The following is an 18490-nucleotide window of genomic DNA, read 5'->3' on the forward strand; positions in this document are numbered from 1 at the left end:
GGTTTGGACAAATATATAATGACATGGATCCACCATTATAGCACAGAACAGTTGAATTGGCCTAAAAATCCTCTGGTCTGCCTGTTCATCCGTCCCTTCCTTCTGCCTCCTGGAAACCACTGATCTATTTACTGTCTCAAGAGTTTGCCTTTTCAAGAATGTCATATAGATGAAATCACATAGGATGTGACCTTTTCAAATTGCCTTCTTTCACTTCATATGCATTTACGTTTCCTCCATATATTTTCATGGATTGATAGCTCGTTTCTTTTTTTTTTTTTGAGATGGAGTCTCACTCTGTCACCCAGGCTGGAGTGCAGTGGTGCGATCTCAGCTCACTGCAACCTCCACCTCCCAGGTTCAAGTGATTCTTGTGCCTCAGCCTCCCGGGTAGCTGGGATTACAGGTGTGTACCACCATGCCTGGGTAATTTTTGTATATTTAGTAGAGATGGGGTTTTACCATGTTGGCCATGCTGGTCACAAACTCCTGACCTCAAGTGATCTGCCTGCCCTGGCCTCCCAAAGTGTTGGAATTACAGGCGTGAGTCACTGTGCCTGGCCAGCTAGCTCCTTTCTTGTTAGCACTGAATAATATTCCACTCTCTGGATATACCACAGTCTATTTATCCGTTTACCTACTGAGGACATCTTCACTGCCTCCATGTTTTGACAACTAAAAATAAAGCTGCTATAAACATTTGTGTGCAAGTTTTTGTGTAGACATAAGTTTTCAACTCCCTTGGGTAAATACTAAGGGGTGTGATTGCTGCATCATATGGTAAGAGAATGCTTAGTTTTATAAGAAACTGCCAAACTGCCTTTCATACTGGCTGTACCATTTTGCATTCCCACCAGCAATGAATGAGAGTTCCTATTACTCCACATCCTCACCAGCATTTGGTGTTGTCAGTGTTCTGAAGTTTGGTCATTCTAATAGGTGTGCAGTGGTATCTCTTTGTTTTAATTTGCATTTCCCTGGTGACATGTGATGTGGAGCATCTTTTCATATGCTTATTTGCCATCTGTGTATCTTCTTTGGTGAGGCATCTGTTCAGGTCTTTTGCCCATTTTTAAATTGGGCTGTTTGTTTTCTTATTGCTGAGTTTTAAGCATTCTTTGTGTATTTTGAATAACAGTCTTTTATCAGATAAGTCTTTTGCAAGTATTTCCTCCTGGTGTGTGGCTTGGCTTGTCTTTCTCTTGGCATGTCTTTTTCAGAGCAGAAAATTTTAATTTTAATGAAGCCCAGCTTATCAATTCTTATTTTCATGGATCATGTCTTTGGTGTTGTATTTTAAAAGTCATCATAAAAGCCTCAGTCATCCAGATTTTCTCCTACGTTACTGTCTAGGAGTTGCATAGTTTTGCATTTTACATTCAGGTCTATGATCCTTTTTGAGTTAATTTTTGTGAAGGGTGTAAAGTCTGTGTCTAGAATCATTTTTTTTTTTTTTGGATGTGGATGTCTAGTTATTCCAGTAGCATTTGTTGGAAAGACTATCTTTGTTCTATTGTATCACCTTTGCTCCTCTGCCAAAGATCAATTGACTCTATTTATGTGCGTCTATTTCTGGGCTTTCTACTTTGTTCCAGTGATCTATTTGTCTATCATTTTGTCAATACCACACAATCTTTACTTTTTCATTTTATTTAATATTTGTTTAATTTTAATTTTTTTTTAAGAGACAAGGGCTCACTCCGTTGCTCAGGCTGGAGTGCAGTGGCATGATCACTGCAGACTTGACCTCCTGGTCTCAGGTGATCCTCCCACCTCAGCCTCCCAAGTAGCAAGCAGGACTACAGACATGCACCATCATGCCTGGCTAATTTAACACTACATTCTTGATTACTGTAGTTTTGTAGTAAGTCTTGAAGTTGGAGAGAGTCAGTCCTCCTAACTTTGTTCTCTCCTTCAATATTGTGTTGGCTGTTGTAGGTCTTTTGCTTTGCTATATAAATATTAGAATCAGTTTGTTGATATTCACAAAATAACTTGCTGATATTTTGATGGGGGATTGAGTTAACTCTTTAAGTCAAGTTGTAAAAAACTAACATCATGACAATATTGAGTCTTCCTGTTGGTAAATATGGAATATCTCTCCATTTATTTAGTTTCTCTTTGGTATCTTTCATGAGAGTTTTGTAGTTTTCCTCACATAAGACTGGTACATGTTTTCTTAGATTTGTACCTAAGTATTTTACTTTTGGGGGTGCTAATGTAAATGGTACTACATAATATGTTTTAATTTCAAATTTCAAAAAAAAACCTGGGCACGGTGGCTCACGCCTGTAATCCCCACACTTTGGGAGGCTGAGGTGAGTGGATCACCTGAGGTCAGGAGTTTGAGACCAGCCTGGCCAATATGATGAAACCCTGTCTGTACTGAAAATACAAAAATTAGCTGGCCGTAGTGGCGGGTGCCTATAATGCCAGCTACTCGGCAGGCTCAGGCAGGAGAATCGCTTGAACCCAGGAGGTGGAGGTTGCAGTGAGCTGAGATTGCGCCACTGCACTCCAGCCCGGGAGACAAGAGCAAAACTCAGTCTCAAACAACAACAAGAGCAACAGCAACATCAAAACAAATTTCTCTTGTTTATTGCTGGTAATAGAAAAACAATGGACTTTTGTATATTAACATTGTATCCTGCAAACTTTGTAGAATTACTTATTAGTTCCAGTTATTTGGTCGATGCTATTGGATTTTCTACATGGATAATTGTGTCATCTGTGAACAAAAACAGTTTTATTTCTTTCTTCTCGATCGGTATTTTTTTTATTACCTAAGTCTTGTCTTTTTGCATTAGCTAGGACTTCCACTAGAGTATTGAAAAAGGAGTAGTCAGAGGAGACTTCCATTCCTTGTTCCTGATCTTAGCAGGAAAGCTTCTAGTTTCATACCTCTAAGTATGAAGTTAGCTGTAGGATTTTTGTAGATGTTCTTTATCAAGTTGATAAAGAACTTCATTAATTTCTGTTAGATTTTGTCAAGTGGTTTTTCTGCATCTATTGATCGATTTTTCTTTTCTTTTCTTTTCTTTTTTTTTTTTTTTTTGAGACAGAGTCTTGCTCTGTTGCCTAGGCTGGAGTATAGTGGCATGATCTCGGTTCACTGCAACCTCCACCTCCTGGGTTCGAATGATTCTCCTGCCTCAGCCTCCTGAGTAGCTGGGACTACAGGTGCGCACCACCATGCCCAGCTAATTTTTGTATTTTTTAGTAGAGACGGGGTTTTGCCATGTTAGCCAGGCTGGTCTTGAACTCCTGACCTTGTGATCTGCCCGCCTCAGCCTCCCAGGGTGCTGGGATTACAGGAGTGAGCCACCGTGCCCAGCCGTGATTTTTCTTCTTTTGCGTGTTGATGTGATGGATTACATTGATTCTCAAATATTGAACCAGTGTTGCATACCTGGGATAAATTCCATTTGCTTGCAGTGTATAATTTTTTTAATACATTTTGCATTCAAGTTGCTAATATTTTATTGAGGATTGTTTTTGTCTTTTGTAGAAAATTAAGCTTTATTTCAAAGCAATCTGAAAACCGCAGTCAGGGGGACCACATTTACAACTGTTAGGAAGGAGCACGCAGATACATGTCCATTTAGCAAGGTCTCAAGTCAAGGAGTCTCACCAATTCCTGCCCAACACCTACTCAGTTTCCTCTTCAGGTTGAAACTAAAAAGTAGGCTTGAACATGCCAGTGATGTCTTAGTTATCCAAATATGCTCCAAGTTCAGGAAAGAGGACATCTGGTCTCAACTTATTGAGGGATTTGCTTAATTATTTTAAAAATATTTACATTGAGAATACAGTTAATTGGTAGCTTTCTTCACATTTTCATTTCTTTTTTTTTTTTTTCGAGACAGAGTCTCACTCTGTCGCCTAGGCTGGAGTGCAGTGGCGCGATCTCAACTCACTGCAAGCTCCGCCTCCTGGCTTCACGCCATTCTCCTGCCTCAGCCTCCTGAGTAGCTGGGACTATAGGCGCCCACCACCACACCCGGCTAATTTTTTGTATTTTTAGTAGAGACAGAGTTTCACCATGTTGGCCACGATGGTCTCATGATCCACCCACCTCAGTCTCCCAAAGTGCTGGGATTACAGGTGTGAGCCACCACGCCCTGCCCACGTTTTCACATTTTTAAAAAGAGCCAGAGAAGTGTCATTCATGTTTTAAGCAGTTGAGTTGGTAAAGATCCTGTCTCCATTTTGTAAGAGATGGATTACATTCAATTACTACTCACAACAGCCAACTGGAAGATTATTCCATTGCTTTTGAAAGATTATTCCATTGCTTTTGAAGTACTGGTTGGGCTGGCATCTGCGATGGTAGCCAAATAAATGAGATTTCTATGTAACACAAGCTGGCACTGGACACAATCATTCGCCTGGCTCTTGTTCTGATACTCCACAATACAGCAGATCAGTTGGTCATTCTCCTCAAGGAGCCGCTGGATAGTCTCTTAATTGACTTTCACCTTGCCCCTCAGCCAGTCCACTGACGTCCTGAGGAAGCTCCGGAACCACAGACCACCAAGCATCTCATTGTTGAGGATTTTTGCATCTATGTTCATGAGAGATATTGATCTGTTGTTTTCTCATAAATAAATGTCTTTGTCTAGTTTTGGCATTAAGGTATACTGGCCTCAGAATGAATTGGGAAGTATTCTCTTTGCTTCTATCTTCTGAAAGAGATTATAGAAAATCGGTGTAATTTCCACTTTAAATGTTTTCTTGAATTCACCTCTAAACCCATCTGAGCCTGGTGCTTTCTGTTTTGGAAAGTTACCAACTATTGATTCAATTTTAAAAATAAATATAGGCCTATTTAGATTATCTATTTCTTCTTGTATGAGTTTTGGCAGATTGTGTCTTTTAAGGAGTTGGTCCATTGCATGAAGGTTATCAAATTTATGGGCATAGAGTTGTTCATAGCATTCATTATTATCCTTTAATGTCTATGAAATACATGAAATATGTCATTTTTGACGTTAATAATGTGTGTTCTCTTTTTTCTTAACTTGGCTAGAAGCTTATCGATTTTATTGAACTTCTTTTTTTTTTTTTTTTTTTGAGACGGAGTCTCACTCTGTCACCCAGGCTGGAGTGCAATGATGTGATCTTGGCTCACTGCAACCTCTGCCTCCTGGGTTCAAGTGATTCTCCTGCCTCAGCCTCCTGAGTAGCTGATATTACAGGCATCTGCCACCATGCCCAGCTAATTTTTGTATTTTTAGTAGAGACGAGGTTTCACCATGTTGGCCAGGCTAGTTTCAAACTCCTGACCTCAAGTGATCTGCCCACCTCAGCCTCCCAAAATGCTAGGATTATAGGTGTGAGCCACCACGCCCAGCCTTATTGAACTTTTCAAAGCATTAGCTTTTGGTTTCATTGATTTTCTCTATTGATTTCTTGTTTTTCATTTCCTTGATTTCTGCTGTAATTATTTTTTTCTTCTGCTTACTTTGGATTTAATTTTACTCTTTAATTAATGCTCTTTCTACTTTCCTAAGATACAAGCTAAATGCTTATAGAGTTTTCTCCTTTTCTAATATATGCATTCAATGCTATTTATTTCTCTTTAAGCACTACTTTTACTGCATCTCACACATTTTGATAAGTTGTGTTTTCATTTTCATTTAGTTCAAAATATTTTAAAATTTTGTCTTGAAGAATTATCGGACCCTCGTGTTACTTAGAAATATGTTAATTTCCAAGCATTTTGGGATTTTTCCAGCTATCTTTGTTATTAAGTTTTTGTTTAATTTCATTGTGGTCAGAAAGCAGCCATTGTATGACTTCTGCTTTTAAAATTTTGTTAAGATACTGTTTTATGGCCCAGAATCTGTCTGTCTTGGTGAGTGTTTTATGTGAACTTGAGAAAAATGTGTAATCTGCTGTTGCTGGATGAAGTAGTCAGTAGTTGCCCTTGTGTCCAGTGAATTGATGGTGTTGTTGAATTCAACCATGTCCTTACTGATTTTCTGCTTGCTGAACCTATTTCTGATAGATTGGTGTTAAAGTCTCCAACTATAATAATGGATTAATCACTTTTCCTTGCAGTTCTATTAGTTTTACTTCATGTAGTTTGACTCTCGTTATGTGCAAGTATGTTAAAGATGGTTATGTCTTCTTGGAGAATTGTCCCCTTTATCATTATGTAGTGTCCTTCTTTATCCCTGAAAACTTTCCTTGCTGTGATGTCTGCTTTCTCTGAAACTAATATAGCGACTCCTGTTTTCTTTTGATTGATGTTAGCATGGTACATCTTTTTCCATCCATTTACTTTTTTTTTCCTTTTATTTTAGATGGAGTCTTGCTCTGTTGCTTAGGTTGGAGTGCAGTGGGACGATCTCGGCTCACTGCAACCTCTGCCTCCCGGGTTCAAGTTATTCTTGTACCTCAGCCTCCCGAATAGCTGGGATTACAAGCGTGAGCCACCACGCCTGGCTAATTTTTGTATTTTTAGTAGAGATGGGGTTTCACCATGTTGGCCAGGCTGGTTTCAAACTCCTAACCTCAGGTGATACACCCACCTCGGCGTCCCCAAAGTGCTGGGATTACAGGCATGAGCCACTCTGCCTGGCCCATCTTTGAATTTTCTGAAATTTAAATATGGTATGCCAAGGTATTTTTCATTTTGTTTTGTTTTGGTATTCATCCTGCTTGCTGTTCTCTGTGCTTCCTGGATCTGTGGTTTGGTATCTGACATTAATTTGGGGGAAATTCTCAGTCATTATTGTTTTAAATATTTCTTCTGTTCCTAGCTCTATTTCTTCTCCTTCTGGTATTACCATTACGTATATGTTATACCTTTTGTGGTTTTCTCACAGTTCTTGAATATTCCGTGTTTTGTTTTGTTTTTCAGTCTCTTTTTGTTTTCAGTTTCAGATTTCTACTGGGATGTTTTCAAGCTCAGAGATTCTTTTGTCAGGTGTGTCCAGCCTGCTAGTAAGCCCATCAAATTTATTCCTAATTTCTGTTACAGTGCTTTTGATCTCTAGATTTTCTTTTTGTTTTTGTTTTCTTATACTTTCCATCTCTCTGCTTACATTGTTCATCTGTTCTTGTATGCTGTCTACTTTACCAGTTAGATCCCTTAGCATATGAATCCTAGTTGTTTGAAATTCCTAATCTGATAATTCCAACATCTCTGCCTAGTCTAGTTCTGATGCTTGTTCTGTCTCTTCAAACTGTTTTCTTTTAGTATGGCTTGTAATTTTTTCTTGATCGCCAGGTGTATTGTACTGAGTAAAATGACTGATGGTAAATAGGCCTTTAGTTTTGTGGTGGTAAGGTGTGGAGAGAGGAGAAGCATTCTATAGACCTATGATTAGGTTTCAGTCCTTTGGTGAGCCTGTGCCCCAAAGTGAACTTCACAAATACTTCAGCACCTTCCCTCCTTAGGTGGGACAGGATGATTGGAGTGGGCTGGAGTTGGGTGTTTCTCTTCCCAAGGTTAGTTAGGCTCTCAGAACCCAAGAAGGTTAGGCTCTGGTAAAATGGTTTCCCCTGACGGCAGGCGATGTTAAGAAGAACAGAATGGCGGCTGGGTGTGATGGTTCTTGCCTGCAATCCCAGCATTTTGGGAGGCCGAGGTGGGCGGATTACTTGTGGTCGGGAGTTCAAGACCAGCATGGCCAACATGGTGAAACCCCATCTCTACAAAAATCAGACGTGGTGGTGTGTGCCTGTAATCCCAGCTACTTGGGAGGCTGAGGCAGGAGAATCACTTGAACCCAGGAGACAGAAGTTGCAGTGAGCCGAGATCACACCACTGCACTCCAGCCTGGGTGACAGAGTGGAACTCCGTCTTAAATAAATAAATATTTGTGTAGGAACAGAATGGTTCTCATGTATTTCAGAATAGTTTCTTTCCTTCTCCCCTTGCCAGAAACACAAGGAGATTTTTCTCTAGTGTTGAGTATGAGAGCCTGGTAGAACTGAACTCACGAAAGTGTGCCCCCCATCACCAGTGACTGGGTGTCCCTGCAGTTTTAACTCAGACTTGTCCACACTGAGCCTCCAGCAATTTGTCAATTATAGTTTAGGTTTTCCTACCCCAGCACTGGTTCCCATGCAGGTTTTTACCCCAGTAAATTGTGATTCTCTGTGTCCATCTGTCTCTCCAAACAGGGTCACCTGTTTGCCCTGTAACCTCTCTCATGAATCTAAGAATTGTTGATTTTTCCACTTGGTCAGCTTTTTACTTAAGACGGAGTGGTCACTTTTAATCTCCTTACATGCCAAATAGGAGACTAGAAGTTCAATGGTATTTTTTTATTTTCCATAGGTATATCCAGTTGTTCCAGCACCACTTGCTGAAAAGACTATGCATTCTATCAGGTTGGTGCAAAGGTAATTGTGGATTTTGCCATTACTTTTCATTACTATTAAGTAATCACAAAAACCAGAATTACCTTTGGACCAACCAGATACATTGAATTAGCTTGGTATACTTATCAAAATCAATTAACCATATATATGTGTGTGTGTGTATGTATGTATCTGGACTCTATTATGTTCTATTAATTTATATGTCTATCTTCACATCGATGCCACATTGCCTTGATTGCCTAATAGTAGATCTGAAATGAGGTAGCATAAGTTTTCCACATTATTGTTTAAAACATATTCTGGTTATTCTAGCTCCTTTGCATTTCTATAAAATTTCAGAATCAGCCTGCCAATTTCTAAAAATAAAGACTACTGAGATTTTTATTGGGATTGCATTACATCTATAGATCAATTTGAGGAGAGCGAACATCTCAACACTATGGAACTCATGATTTATCTCTGCATTTATGGGGGTCTTTTCTCTCAGCAATGATTTGCTGTTTCCTTTTTTTCTTTTTTTTCTTTTTTTGAGATGGAGTTTCGCTCTTGTTGCCCAGGCTAGAGTGCAATGGCGCCATCTCAGCTCACTGCAACCTCTGCCTCCCAGGTTCAAGCGATTCTCATGCCTCAGCCTCCCAAGTAGCTGGGATTACAGGCATGTGCCACCACACCCAGCTAATTTTGTATTTTCAGTAGAGACGGGGTTTCACCATGTTGGCCAGGCTTGTCTTGTACTCCTGACCTCAGGTGATCCACGGTGTGAGCCACCATGCCCGGCCTTCCTGTTTTCAATGTACACATTTTGTAAGTATTAAATATTTTTCTAAGTCATTTTTTTTTTCCGAGATGGAGTCTCACTCTGTAGCCCAAGCTAGAGTGCAGTGGTGGGATCTCTGCTCACTGCAACCTCTGCCTCCCGGGCATAAGCTATTCTCATGCCTCAGCTTCCTGAGTAGCTGGGACTACAGGTGCACACCACCACGCCTGGCTAATTTTTTTGTATTTTGGTAGAGACAGGGTTTCACCATGTTGCCCAGGGTGGTCTCGAACTCCTGAGCTCAGGCGATCTGCCCAACTCGGCCTCCCAAATGCTGGGATTACAGGCATGAGCCACCTTGCCTGGCCCATTATAAATGTTTTAATTTCAATTTAAATAGAAATACAATTGTACTGCTTCACTATACATACTTTATTATATGCACTGTCTCTACTCGTTCCCATAATGTTTTTTAAGCCATGAACTGCATAGCCAATATCTTGAGCACAATGTGCTATCGTTTGGATATGATTTGTCCCCATAGGAACTCATGTTAAAATTTAACTGCCGTAGCCCCAGCTCCTAAGGATGCTGAGGCAGGAGGATTGCTTGAGCCCAGGAGTTTGAGTCCAGCCTGGACAACATAGTGAGAACTTGTCTGAAAAAACAAAAACAAAAACTTAATTGCTGATGTAACAACATTGGGAGGTGGAAACTTTAAGAGGCGGAACCTAATGGGAGGCATTTGTTTCATGGGTGATCTGTTTTTGTGAGTGGCTTGGTGCTGTTCTCACGGTAGTGAGTTCTCACTCTCATGAAACTTGATCAGTTCTTGCAGAAATGGGTTTGTTCCCATGATGGCATGTTGTTATAAAGTACAGGCATCCTTTGTGTTCAGCCCATTGCATGAATCTGTTCCTCTTTGACCTTCCACCATGTTATGATGCAGCCCAAAAGCCCTTGTCTGAAGTCAGGGCCATACCCTTGAACTTCTCAGCCTGTAGGACCATGAGCTAAATAAGCCTCTTTTCTTTATAAATCACCCAGTCTCTGGTATTCTGTTACAGCAACACAAACTAAGACAGGATGTGTTTGGTTCAAAGTTCAGAAAGTTTTGCTATAGTGACATTAACTATAAAGAGCATTTCCCCCCTCACATAATAAGACATCAAAGGATAGGTGATCGCTGCTAAGTAGCAGCGGTTTCAAGGAGAAACTTTTGACTGTTTCCTTACAGTTGCAGAATGGTTACTGCAGCTGCAATCCTCACATCCTGTTCAAGGCAGGAAAAAGGGGAGAGAAGGAGGTACCAGGTACATTAGTTCCCTTTAATCAGCAAGGCAAGATCTTTCCTCTGAAACAGTAGTTCTCAACTGGGGACAATTTTACTTTCCAGGCAACACTTTACAATGTTTGGAGATATTTGTGGTTGTCATAACTAAGGGGGTGCTATTGTCGTCTAGTGGGTAGGGTCCAGGGATGATATAAACATTCAACAATCCCCAGAAAAACCCCTCACAACAGAGAATTATCTGCCCCAAAATGTCAGTGGTGCCAAGGCTGAGAGACCTCGCTCTAAACCACACCTGTAGACTTTCATTTAGGTGTCATTGGCTAAATATGGGCATATGGGCATCCCTAGATTTAGGGAGATTACAGTAGTAGAAAACATTGATTTGTAATGATTAGACTAGGTATAGGATGGTCTATAGCCTAGGGCTGAAATATTGGTGTCCCAACAAATTTGAGTTGAGTTAGCAAGGAAGAAAAAGTAGTAATGGGTACTGAGTAAGCAAATCACGGCGTCTGCCTGTGGCAGACACCAAAGCAGATCTTTTTTTTTTTTTTTTTTTTTTTTGAGATGGAGTCTTGCTCTGTCACCTAGGCTGGAGTGCAGTGATACGATCCTGGCTAACTCCGCCTCCTAGGTTCAAGTGATTCTCCTGCCTCAGCCTCCTGAGTAGCTGGGATTATGGACACCCACCACCATGCCCAGCTAATTTTTATATTTTAGTAGAGATGAGGTTTTACCATGTTGGCCAGGCTGGTCTTGAACTCCTGACCTCAAGTGATCCACCTGCCTTAGCCTCCCAAAGTGCTGGGATTAGAGACGTGAGCCACTGTGCCCCACCAGTGATGAAGTGCATTTTCTATGTTTTCCTTACAAGCCCTCTGTTCCTAGGATTCTGAATTATCAGTACAAGGAAGCATACATGAAACTTCTATGTAATATTCTGAATCTCTTGAATACAATCCATATTCCTTCCAATAATATTCTTTTTTTAATTACTTTTTTAATCTGCCCATTTGAATTGAACCAATAATGTTCTTTTCAACCTTGAACTGCATTGCCAATATCCTTAGCACAAAAGCAAGACTTTCTATTGTGATTTGAATATTTGAATATCTTTTTTTTTTGAGACAGAGTCTCACTCTGTCACCCAGGCTGGAGTGCAGTGGCATGATCTTGGCTCACTACAAGCTCTGCCTCCCCGGTTCACGCCATTTTCCTGCCTCAGCCTCCCGAATAGCTGGGACTATGGGCGCCTGCCACCAAGCCCAGCTAAATTTTTTTGTATTTTTAGTAGAGACAGGGTTTCACTGTGTTGGCCAGGCTAGTCTCAATCTCCTGACCTCAGGTGATCTGCCCGTCTCGGCCTCCCAAAGTGCTGGGATTACAGGCATGAGCCACCGCGCTTGGCCCCCAATTTTTTTTTTTTAGACCGAGTCTTGCTCTGTCATCCAAGCTGGAGTGCAATGGCGTGATCTTGGCTCACTGCAACCTCCGCCTCCTAGGTTCAAGTGATTCTCCTGCCCCAATCCCCTGAGTAGCTGGGATTACAGGTGCCTGCCACCACACCTAGCTAATTTTTGTATTTTTAGTAGAGACAAGGTTTCACCATGTTGGCCAGGCTGGTCTTGAACTCCTGACCTCATGATCCACCCACCTCGGCCTCCCAAAGTGCTAGGATTACAGACGTGAGCCACCATGCCCGGCAAAAAATATTTTTTTTAAGTTAGCCAAGCGTAGTGGTGCACGCCTCTAGTCCCAGCTACTCAGGAGGCTAGGAGGATCACTTGAGCCCAGGGATTTGAGGCTGCAGTGATATGATGGCACCATTGCGCTCCAGCCTAGGTAACAGAGACCCTGTCTCAAAAAATAATAATAATAAAAGAATAATAAAGGGATTATTTACAATGTTGAATACAAATTTGAAGGAAATCCATAAGACCTAGCAGAGTACACACTACCTGGCATTGTATACTCTGGTTGTGCACAACTCTGGTTGTACAGTAAACCGCAGGGAGCTGTTATTCCTAGGCCTATAGAGGCAGGGGAAATGAATAGTTATTGGGTACCAGATAGGGATTTGCCTGGAGAGGGCCTTCTGAAGGGGACTGTGGCATTTGGTAGAGGCCACAGGGAACCCATGCAGCCGGTCCCTAGCCACTCCTACCACCGATCCCCTGGCGGCACTCCCATTGGTTCAGCCCAACAGGAAACTGAAAGACAAGGGAGCCCTCCCAGGGCACAGAGCAGGGTGAACACGGGCAAGAGGATCTACAGAGGCAGACAGAAGTTAATGAGCACATGGGGCTTTTTTGTTTTTTGTTTTCCTTCTAGGATATATCATTATTATTACATTTCTCTTTCTTTTTCCTTCCTTCCTTCCTTTCTTTTTCTTTCTTTCTTTTCTGATGGAGTCTCGCTTTGTTGCCCAGTGGCGCGATCTTGGCTTAATGCAGCCTCCACCTCCTGGGTTTGAGTGATTCTCCTTTCTCAGCCTCCTGAGTAGCTGGGATTACAGTCACGTGCCACCATGCCTGGCTAATTGTTGTATTTTTAGTAAAGATGGGGTTTCACCATGTTGGCCAGGCTGGTCTCGAACTCCTGTCCTCAAATGATTCGCCTGCCTCAGTCTCCCAAAGTGTTGATTACAGGCGTGAGCCACCGTGCCCAGCCCTTCTTTCATAATAGAATACCATTCTTCCATTTCTCATAGGACTCAGTGAAGCCTGCATGAGCCAGCACCCCCAGAGATAGAGACAATGCATGCCCTGGTCACCGGAGCCCCTCTCCCAAAGGCCAGGGCCTCTCCTGATGGCCATGCCTCTGCCTGCACCGTACCCTCTGCTAGAGCATCGTGCTATCTTGCTTTCAGTTGCCAAATCCCTATTCATCCTTCAAGAAATATCTCCTTTTAAGGGCTCTGTGCAAACTGCAAAAATAAGTCATTGTCAGGATCAATTAACACTATATTGGGTTTTTCACTCTTTCCTGAATTGCATTAATTTTTCAACATGATCAGTTTGTTTTTCCAAAATTTACAGAAGTCTTCAGTATTATTGGTAAAGCACTATCATATGCTGTTATAATTATTATTAAAATATTTCTCTATCAAATACAAAACTAGTATGACTTTTTGCTACTATGATTATGTTGCAAATCAAATTTAACAACCCGTAGAATAACCAAATTTATAAATAAAATAGCATCTGTACATTGTCAAATGGTTTGGCAAGTTTAAAAAAAGGGATTGGATCCTAGTGGGTGGTGATAAACAACTTGAGAACTGTTTCGCCTTAACTGCACTTTAGTTACTGTAATCCTGGGGAATTTTCTTGATAAATGTCTCCTAGGTTTTCAAATTCTTCAATCCATGTCTTATTACTAACTTTTATAAATCTCTTTGTAAATAAAGAATGTGGGTCAGGCATGGTGGCTCACACCTGTAATCCCAGCACTTTAGGAGCCCAAGGCAGGTGGAAGCTTGAGCTCAGAAGTCCAAGGCCACCTTGGGTGACATAACAAGACCCTGGCTCTACAAAAGAAAATTAAAAATTAGCTGGGCTTGGTGGCACACATCTGTAGTCTCTGCTACCCAGGAGGCTGAGCTGGGAGGATTGCTTGAGCCCAGGAGGTCGAGGCTGCAGTGAGCTATGATTGTGCCACTGCACTATAGCCTGGGTGCCAGAGTGAGACCTTGTCTCTATAAATACACATACATGCACACAGTGAAGGAAAGCGTTTAGGGTAAGATAATTGCTTGTATAGAAAACAACCAACTCTAAGCACTTAACTTGAAATAAAGATTAAACACACTTAGATAGCTCTCTTAAATGGGAATAAAGATTGTTTTCTTGGCCCGGCATGATGGCTCATGCCTGTAATCCCAGCACTTTGGGAGGTCAAGGCGATGGATCACTTGAGGTCAGGAGTTCGAGACCAACCTGGCCAACATGGTGAAACCCTGTCTCTACTAAACGTACAAAAAATTAAAGGCAGGAGGATCAACTGAGTTTAGGAGTTCGAGACCAGCCTGGCCAACATGGCGAAACCCCATCTCTACTAAAAATACAAAAAATTAGCTGCGTGTGGTGGTGGGCCTCTGTAGTCCCAGCTACTCTGGAGGCTGAGGCAGGAGAATTGCTTGAACCCAGGAGGCGGAGCTTGCAGTGAGCCAAGATCATGCCATTGCACTCCAGCCTGGGCAAAAACACGAGACTCCATCTCAAAAAATAAAAATAAAATTGTTTTCTCTTAATGTCATCCTATCTTATTAGAGACTCAGTATTCTCCTGTGGAGAACTTTTATTCAGCATAAACACAAAGCGAGACCTAAATGGGCACTGTAGCCTTTCTCTATTCTGATCTCCTAAAAGCTCAAGACACTTCTGAAACAGAACATTTTGTTATTTGGAAAGTTTCCAAAATCAGTGAATTATTTGCTGTCTGGAGCTCAGCCTTTGGAAAGCAAGTGCTTCTACTAGATTTTCTATAACTATGGCTTTAACTCATGGGTCTTTTCCTGTTATATTTTGTTCTCTTACCTTTTACCAAGCACCACTTTTTGTGTGTGTGAGATTTTTCACTCTGCAGCACTTCATGTAGGGCTAGATTTCGGCTCTATGGCTTGTTGGCAGCTAACTGCCACTGTTTTATTGATAGTTTCTGACCGGGATTAGATTTACTTCCAGATGCCGTGAACAGATAGGCAAGGATACACCACTCATTACATTTACGACTACTTTTTTTTCGAAGAAGTTATTCATCACGATAACAATACGCGAGCCATCTCCTTATTAATGCCCAAACTACCCAGTTAAAGCAAGTGTTAAGACAACAGAAAACGCTAATGAACTATTTACTACAGTACCTTGTCACTCACGTGGAGTAAGCTCTTTCTTCCACCTACAAACTGTCCTAGGTTATTTCTATGACTTCTGAAACCATCTGTTCTAACCTGCTCTCTGCTGCTCTTTGGAATACAAATGTTAATTACCTTTTCAACATTTTGCTGCTCCTTGCTTAGAGCCTCAAATTGAGTTTTTTTTTTTTTTTTCCTAGTTTTTTGCTGCAGCAAAACTCAAGACTCTTCTCTCTCAACCATTTTATTTAGAGGGATACGGATCTGCTCTGTTGGGAGGACAACGGAAATGATACTTCATCTGTCTGCACTTAGTACCCAACTAACATTAAGCCTTCTCCCTCTAAGCTGAATACGATCACCTGAATTATAAACATCTGAAATGTGGGTTTTGTTTTGTTTTGTTTGTTTGTTTGTTTGTTTGTTTTTGGAGATAGAGTCTCCCTCTGCACCCAGGCTTGAGCGAAATGAGGCAATCTTGGCTCACTGCAACCTCAACCCCCTGGGCTCAAGTGATCCTCCCACCTCAGCCTCCCAAGTAGCTGGGACCATAGGCATGCACTCATGCCTGGCTAATTTTTGTATTTTTTTGAAGACACAGGGTTTTGCCATGTTGCGCAGGCTGGTCTCAAACTCCTGGGCTCAAGTGATCCTCCTGCCTTAGCCTCCCAAAGGCAGGGATTATAGGCATGAGCCACCTCGCCTGGCCTGAAACGTCTCTCTTCTATTTATTTTTGAGACGGAGTCTTGCGTTCTGTCCCCCCAGGCTGGAGTGCGGTGGTGCAATCTCGGCTCACTGCAAGCTCCACCTCCTGAGTTCACGCCATTCTCCTGCCTCAGCCTCCAGAGTAGCTGAGACTACAGGCGCCTGCCACCACGCCTGGCTAATTTTTTGTATTTTTATTAGAGACGAGGTTTCACCGTGTTAGCCAGGATGGTCTCGATTTCCTGACCTTGTGATCCGCCCGCCTCGGCCTCCCAAAGTGCTGGGATTACAGGCGTGAGCCACCGCGCCCGGCCTGAAACATTTCTTAAACAGGATGCCTGTAAATAGGCCAAGTATGGTGGCAAGACTCCGTCTCAAAAAAAAAAAAAAGAAAAAAAAATTAAGTATTTGTTATTTGATAAAGTCTTATAAAACTTTTTGCTAATTAAAATCCTTCATATTACAAAAAACTGCAGAGGGAAGAATGTCTTACAGTTGAAAAGAGTGGACTTTTGTGCAGTTGAGGGAGCTCTTGAATTTTATGATTCTGCTGCCTTGGTAGTTGATAATTGAGCTAAACAGAAATAAAACAGTGGGAAAAGAAAAGGGCATGGTGCTAGACAAGAATCAATTCTCAACAAAGTGTTTGCTGAACAAATAAATTAAATGGGCTGGGCGTGGTGGCTCACAGCTCTAATTCCGACACTTTGGAAGGCCAAGGCAGACAGTTTGCTTGAGCCCAGAAGTTTGAGACCAGCCTGGGCAACCTGGCGAAACCCTATCTCAACAAAAAATAAAAAATTAGCCAGGCATGGTGGCATGCACCTGTAGTCCCAGCTTCTCGAGAGGCTGAAGTGGGAGGATCTCTTGAGCCTGGGAGGTTGAGGCTACAGTGAGCCATGATCGTGCCACTGAACTGCAGCCTCGACAACAGCAAGACTCTGCGGGGGGAGGGGGTAAAAAAAGAAGAAAAAGGAGAAGAAGAAATTAAATGGAGAAAAGAAAGGAACCCTGAAAACTTAAAAACAGGGTTACAATGGACAGGATCACAGAGCTTCTGGGATAAAATTCTACTAAAAATGGCCGGGCGTGGTGGCTCATGCCTGTAATCCCAGCACTTTGGGAGGCCGAGGCAGGCAGATCGCTTGTGGTCAGGAGTTTGTGACAAGGCTGGCCAACATGATGAAACCCCATCTCTACTAAAAATACAAAAATTAGTGGGGCATAGTGGTGTACGCCTGTAATCCCAGCTATTCAGGAGACTGAGACAGGAGAATCTCTTGAACCCGGGAAGTAGAGGTTGCAGTGGGCCGAGATTGTACCACTGCACTCCAGCCTGGGTGACAGAGCAAGACTCAAAAAAAAAAAAAAACTATTTAAAACACTCAGAGTACCCCATTTTGAACTCGAGTATGGTTTTGTAATGGGAAGAAACGTTTTTTCTTTGATTAAATTCTGTAGGATAGAAAGATGAACAAGAGGAAACAAATGAGATAACGAACAGAAGATAAAGGCAGAGAGAAGAAAAAAGACTACTTTTTTAACACTCTTAAAAAGACAGTGTTTGCAAATTATGTAAATTTTCTCACTTTTCTCTTCTGTTTTTCTCTCTTGTTTCCTTCATTCTAGTATTTAAACTCTGAGTTCCAAAGGGAGGTTTAAGCGCAATTTGGAATTATGTTAAGTAAGACAACACCAGGTGGCAAATAGCAATTTAATTCTCCCTGCCAGCAGAGCTAAAGACTTAGCGTGCTCTTTATTAGGAGAGCTGGGGGTGGGCAGGATGCCTGGAGAGAGAGAGAGGGCGGTAGGAAAAGGCCATTTAGTGTGTGTTGTGATGAAGGATGCACAGCGATTGTTCGGGTTTTCAAAAGAAATTATTTTAATGCACGCATTAATTCTCCTTTTCATCTCACTGCCTGCCAGAAAATTGGTTGTACAAGCGTTCAAGCCATTTTCCCTGGACCAGATATTTACACAGGAGTACTGTGTTGACATTATGTGGCTTCGGATTTCGGCGGGCAGGCTGATGCCTCTTGGGACATGTAAGTGCAGAAGGCAAGGCCTGCCACGCCCGTGAGAAGGGAGCCAGCTTCAGAGAGGGCTCCAAGATTCATGTTTGCTCTCCAAACCAAGTCAAGGGTGGTACTTTTTGTTTTGAAAATATAAGGGTCTGCTTCTGAACTCTTCCATGCATTTATATCCTATTTGGGTTTTATCCAATGGGAAAATTGGGTTTGGGGGACCCCTAAAAACTGTCTTTTAATTTTTGTGTATTTATTTATTATTTTTTGAGACAACGACTTGCTCTGTCTCCCAGGCTGGAGTGCAATGGCACAATCTCAGCTCACTGCAGCTTTGACCTCCTGGGATCAAGTGATATTCCCAGCTCAGTTTTCTGAGTAGCTGGGACCACAGGTGTGCACCACCAGGCCCAGCTAATTATTGTATTTTTTTTTGTAGAGATAGGGTCTCGCTATGTTTCCCAGGCTGGTCTCAAAGTCCTGGGCTCAAGTGATCCGCCCACCTCGGCCTCTCAAA

The 18490-nt window shown here is 41.9% G+C and overlaps 1 protein-coding gene across 1 annotated transcript in view; it reads left to right on the forward strand.

Moving 5' to 3' along the window:
- The window catches only part of LOC134737835 (GRIP and coiled-coil domain-containing protein 2-like), an 86831-nt gene extending 71203 nt beyond the window's left edge, over nt 1-15628 (forward strand). Inside the window, exon 11 of the mRNA XM_063649041.1 lies at nt 15444-15628. Within this exon, the coding sequence (XP_063505111.1) occupies nt 15444-15495 (52 nt within the window). The 3' untranslated portion in view covers nt 15496-15628. The remainder of the gene's footprint in view (nt 1-15443) is intronic.
- Nucleotides 15629-18490: the final 2862 nt, after the last annotated feature.

The sequence above is a fragment of the Pongo pygmaeus genome, chromosome 12 (assembly GCF_028885625.2).
Source record: "Pongo pygmaeus isolate AG05252 chromosome 12, NHGRI_mPonPyg2-v2.0_pri, whole genome shotgun sequence".
Classification (NCBI taxonomy): domain Eukaryota; kingdom Metazoa; phylum Chordata; class Mammalia; order Primates; family Hominidae; genus Pongo; species Pongo pygmaeus.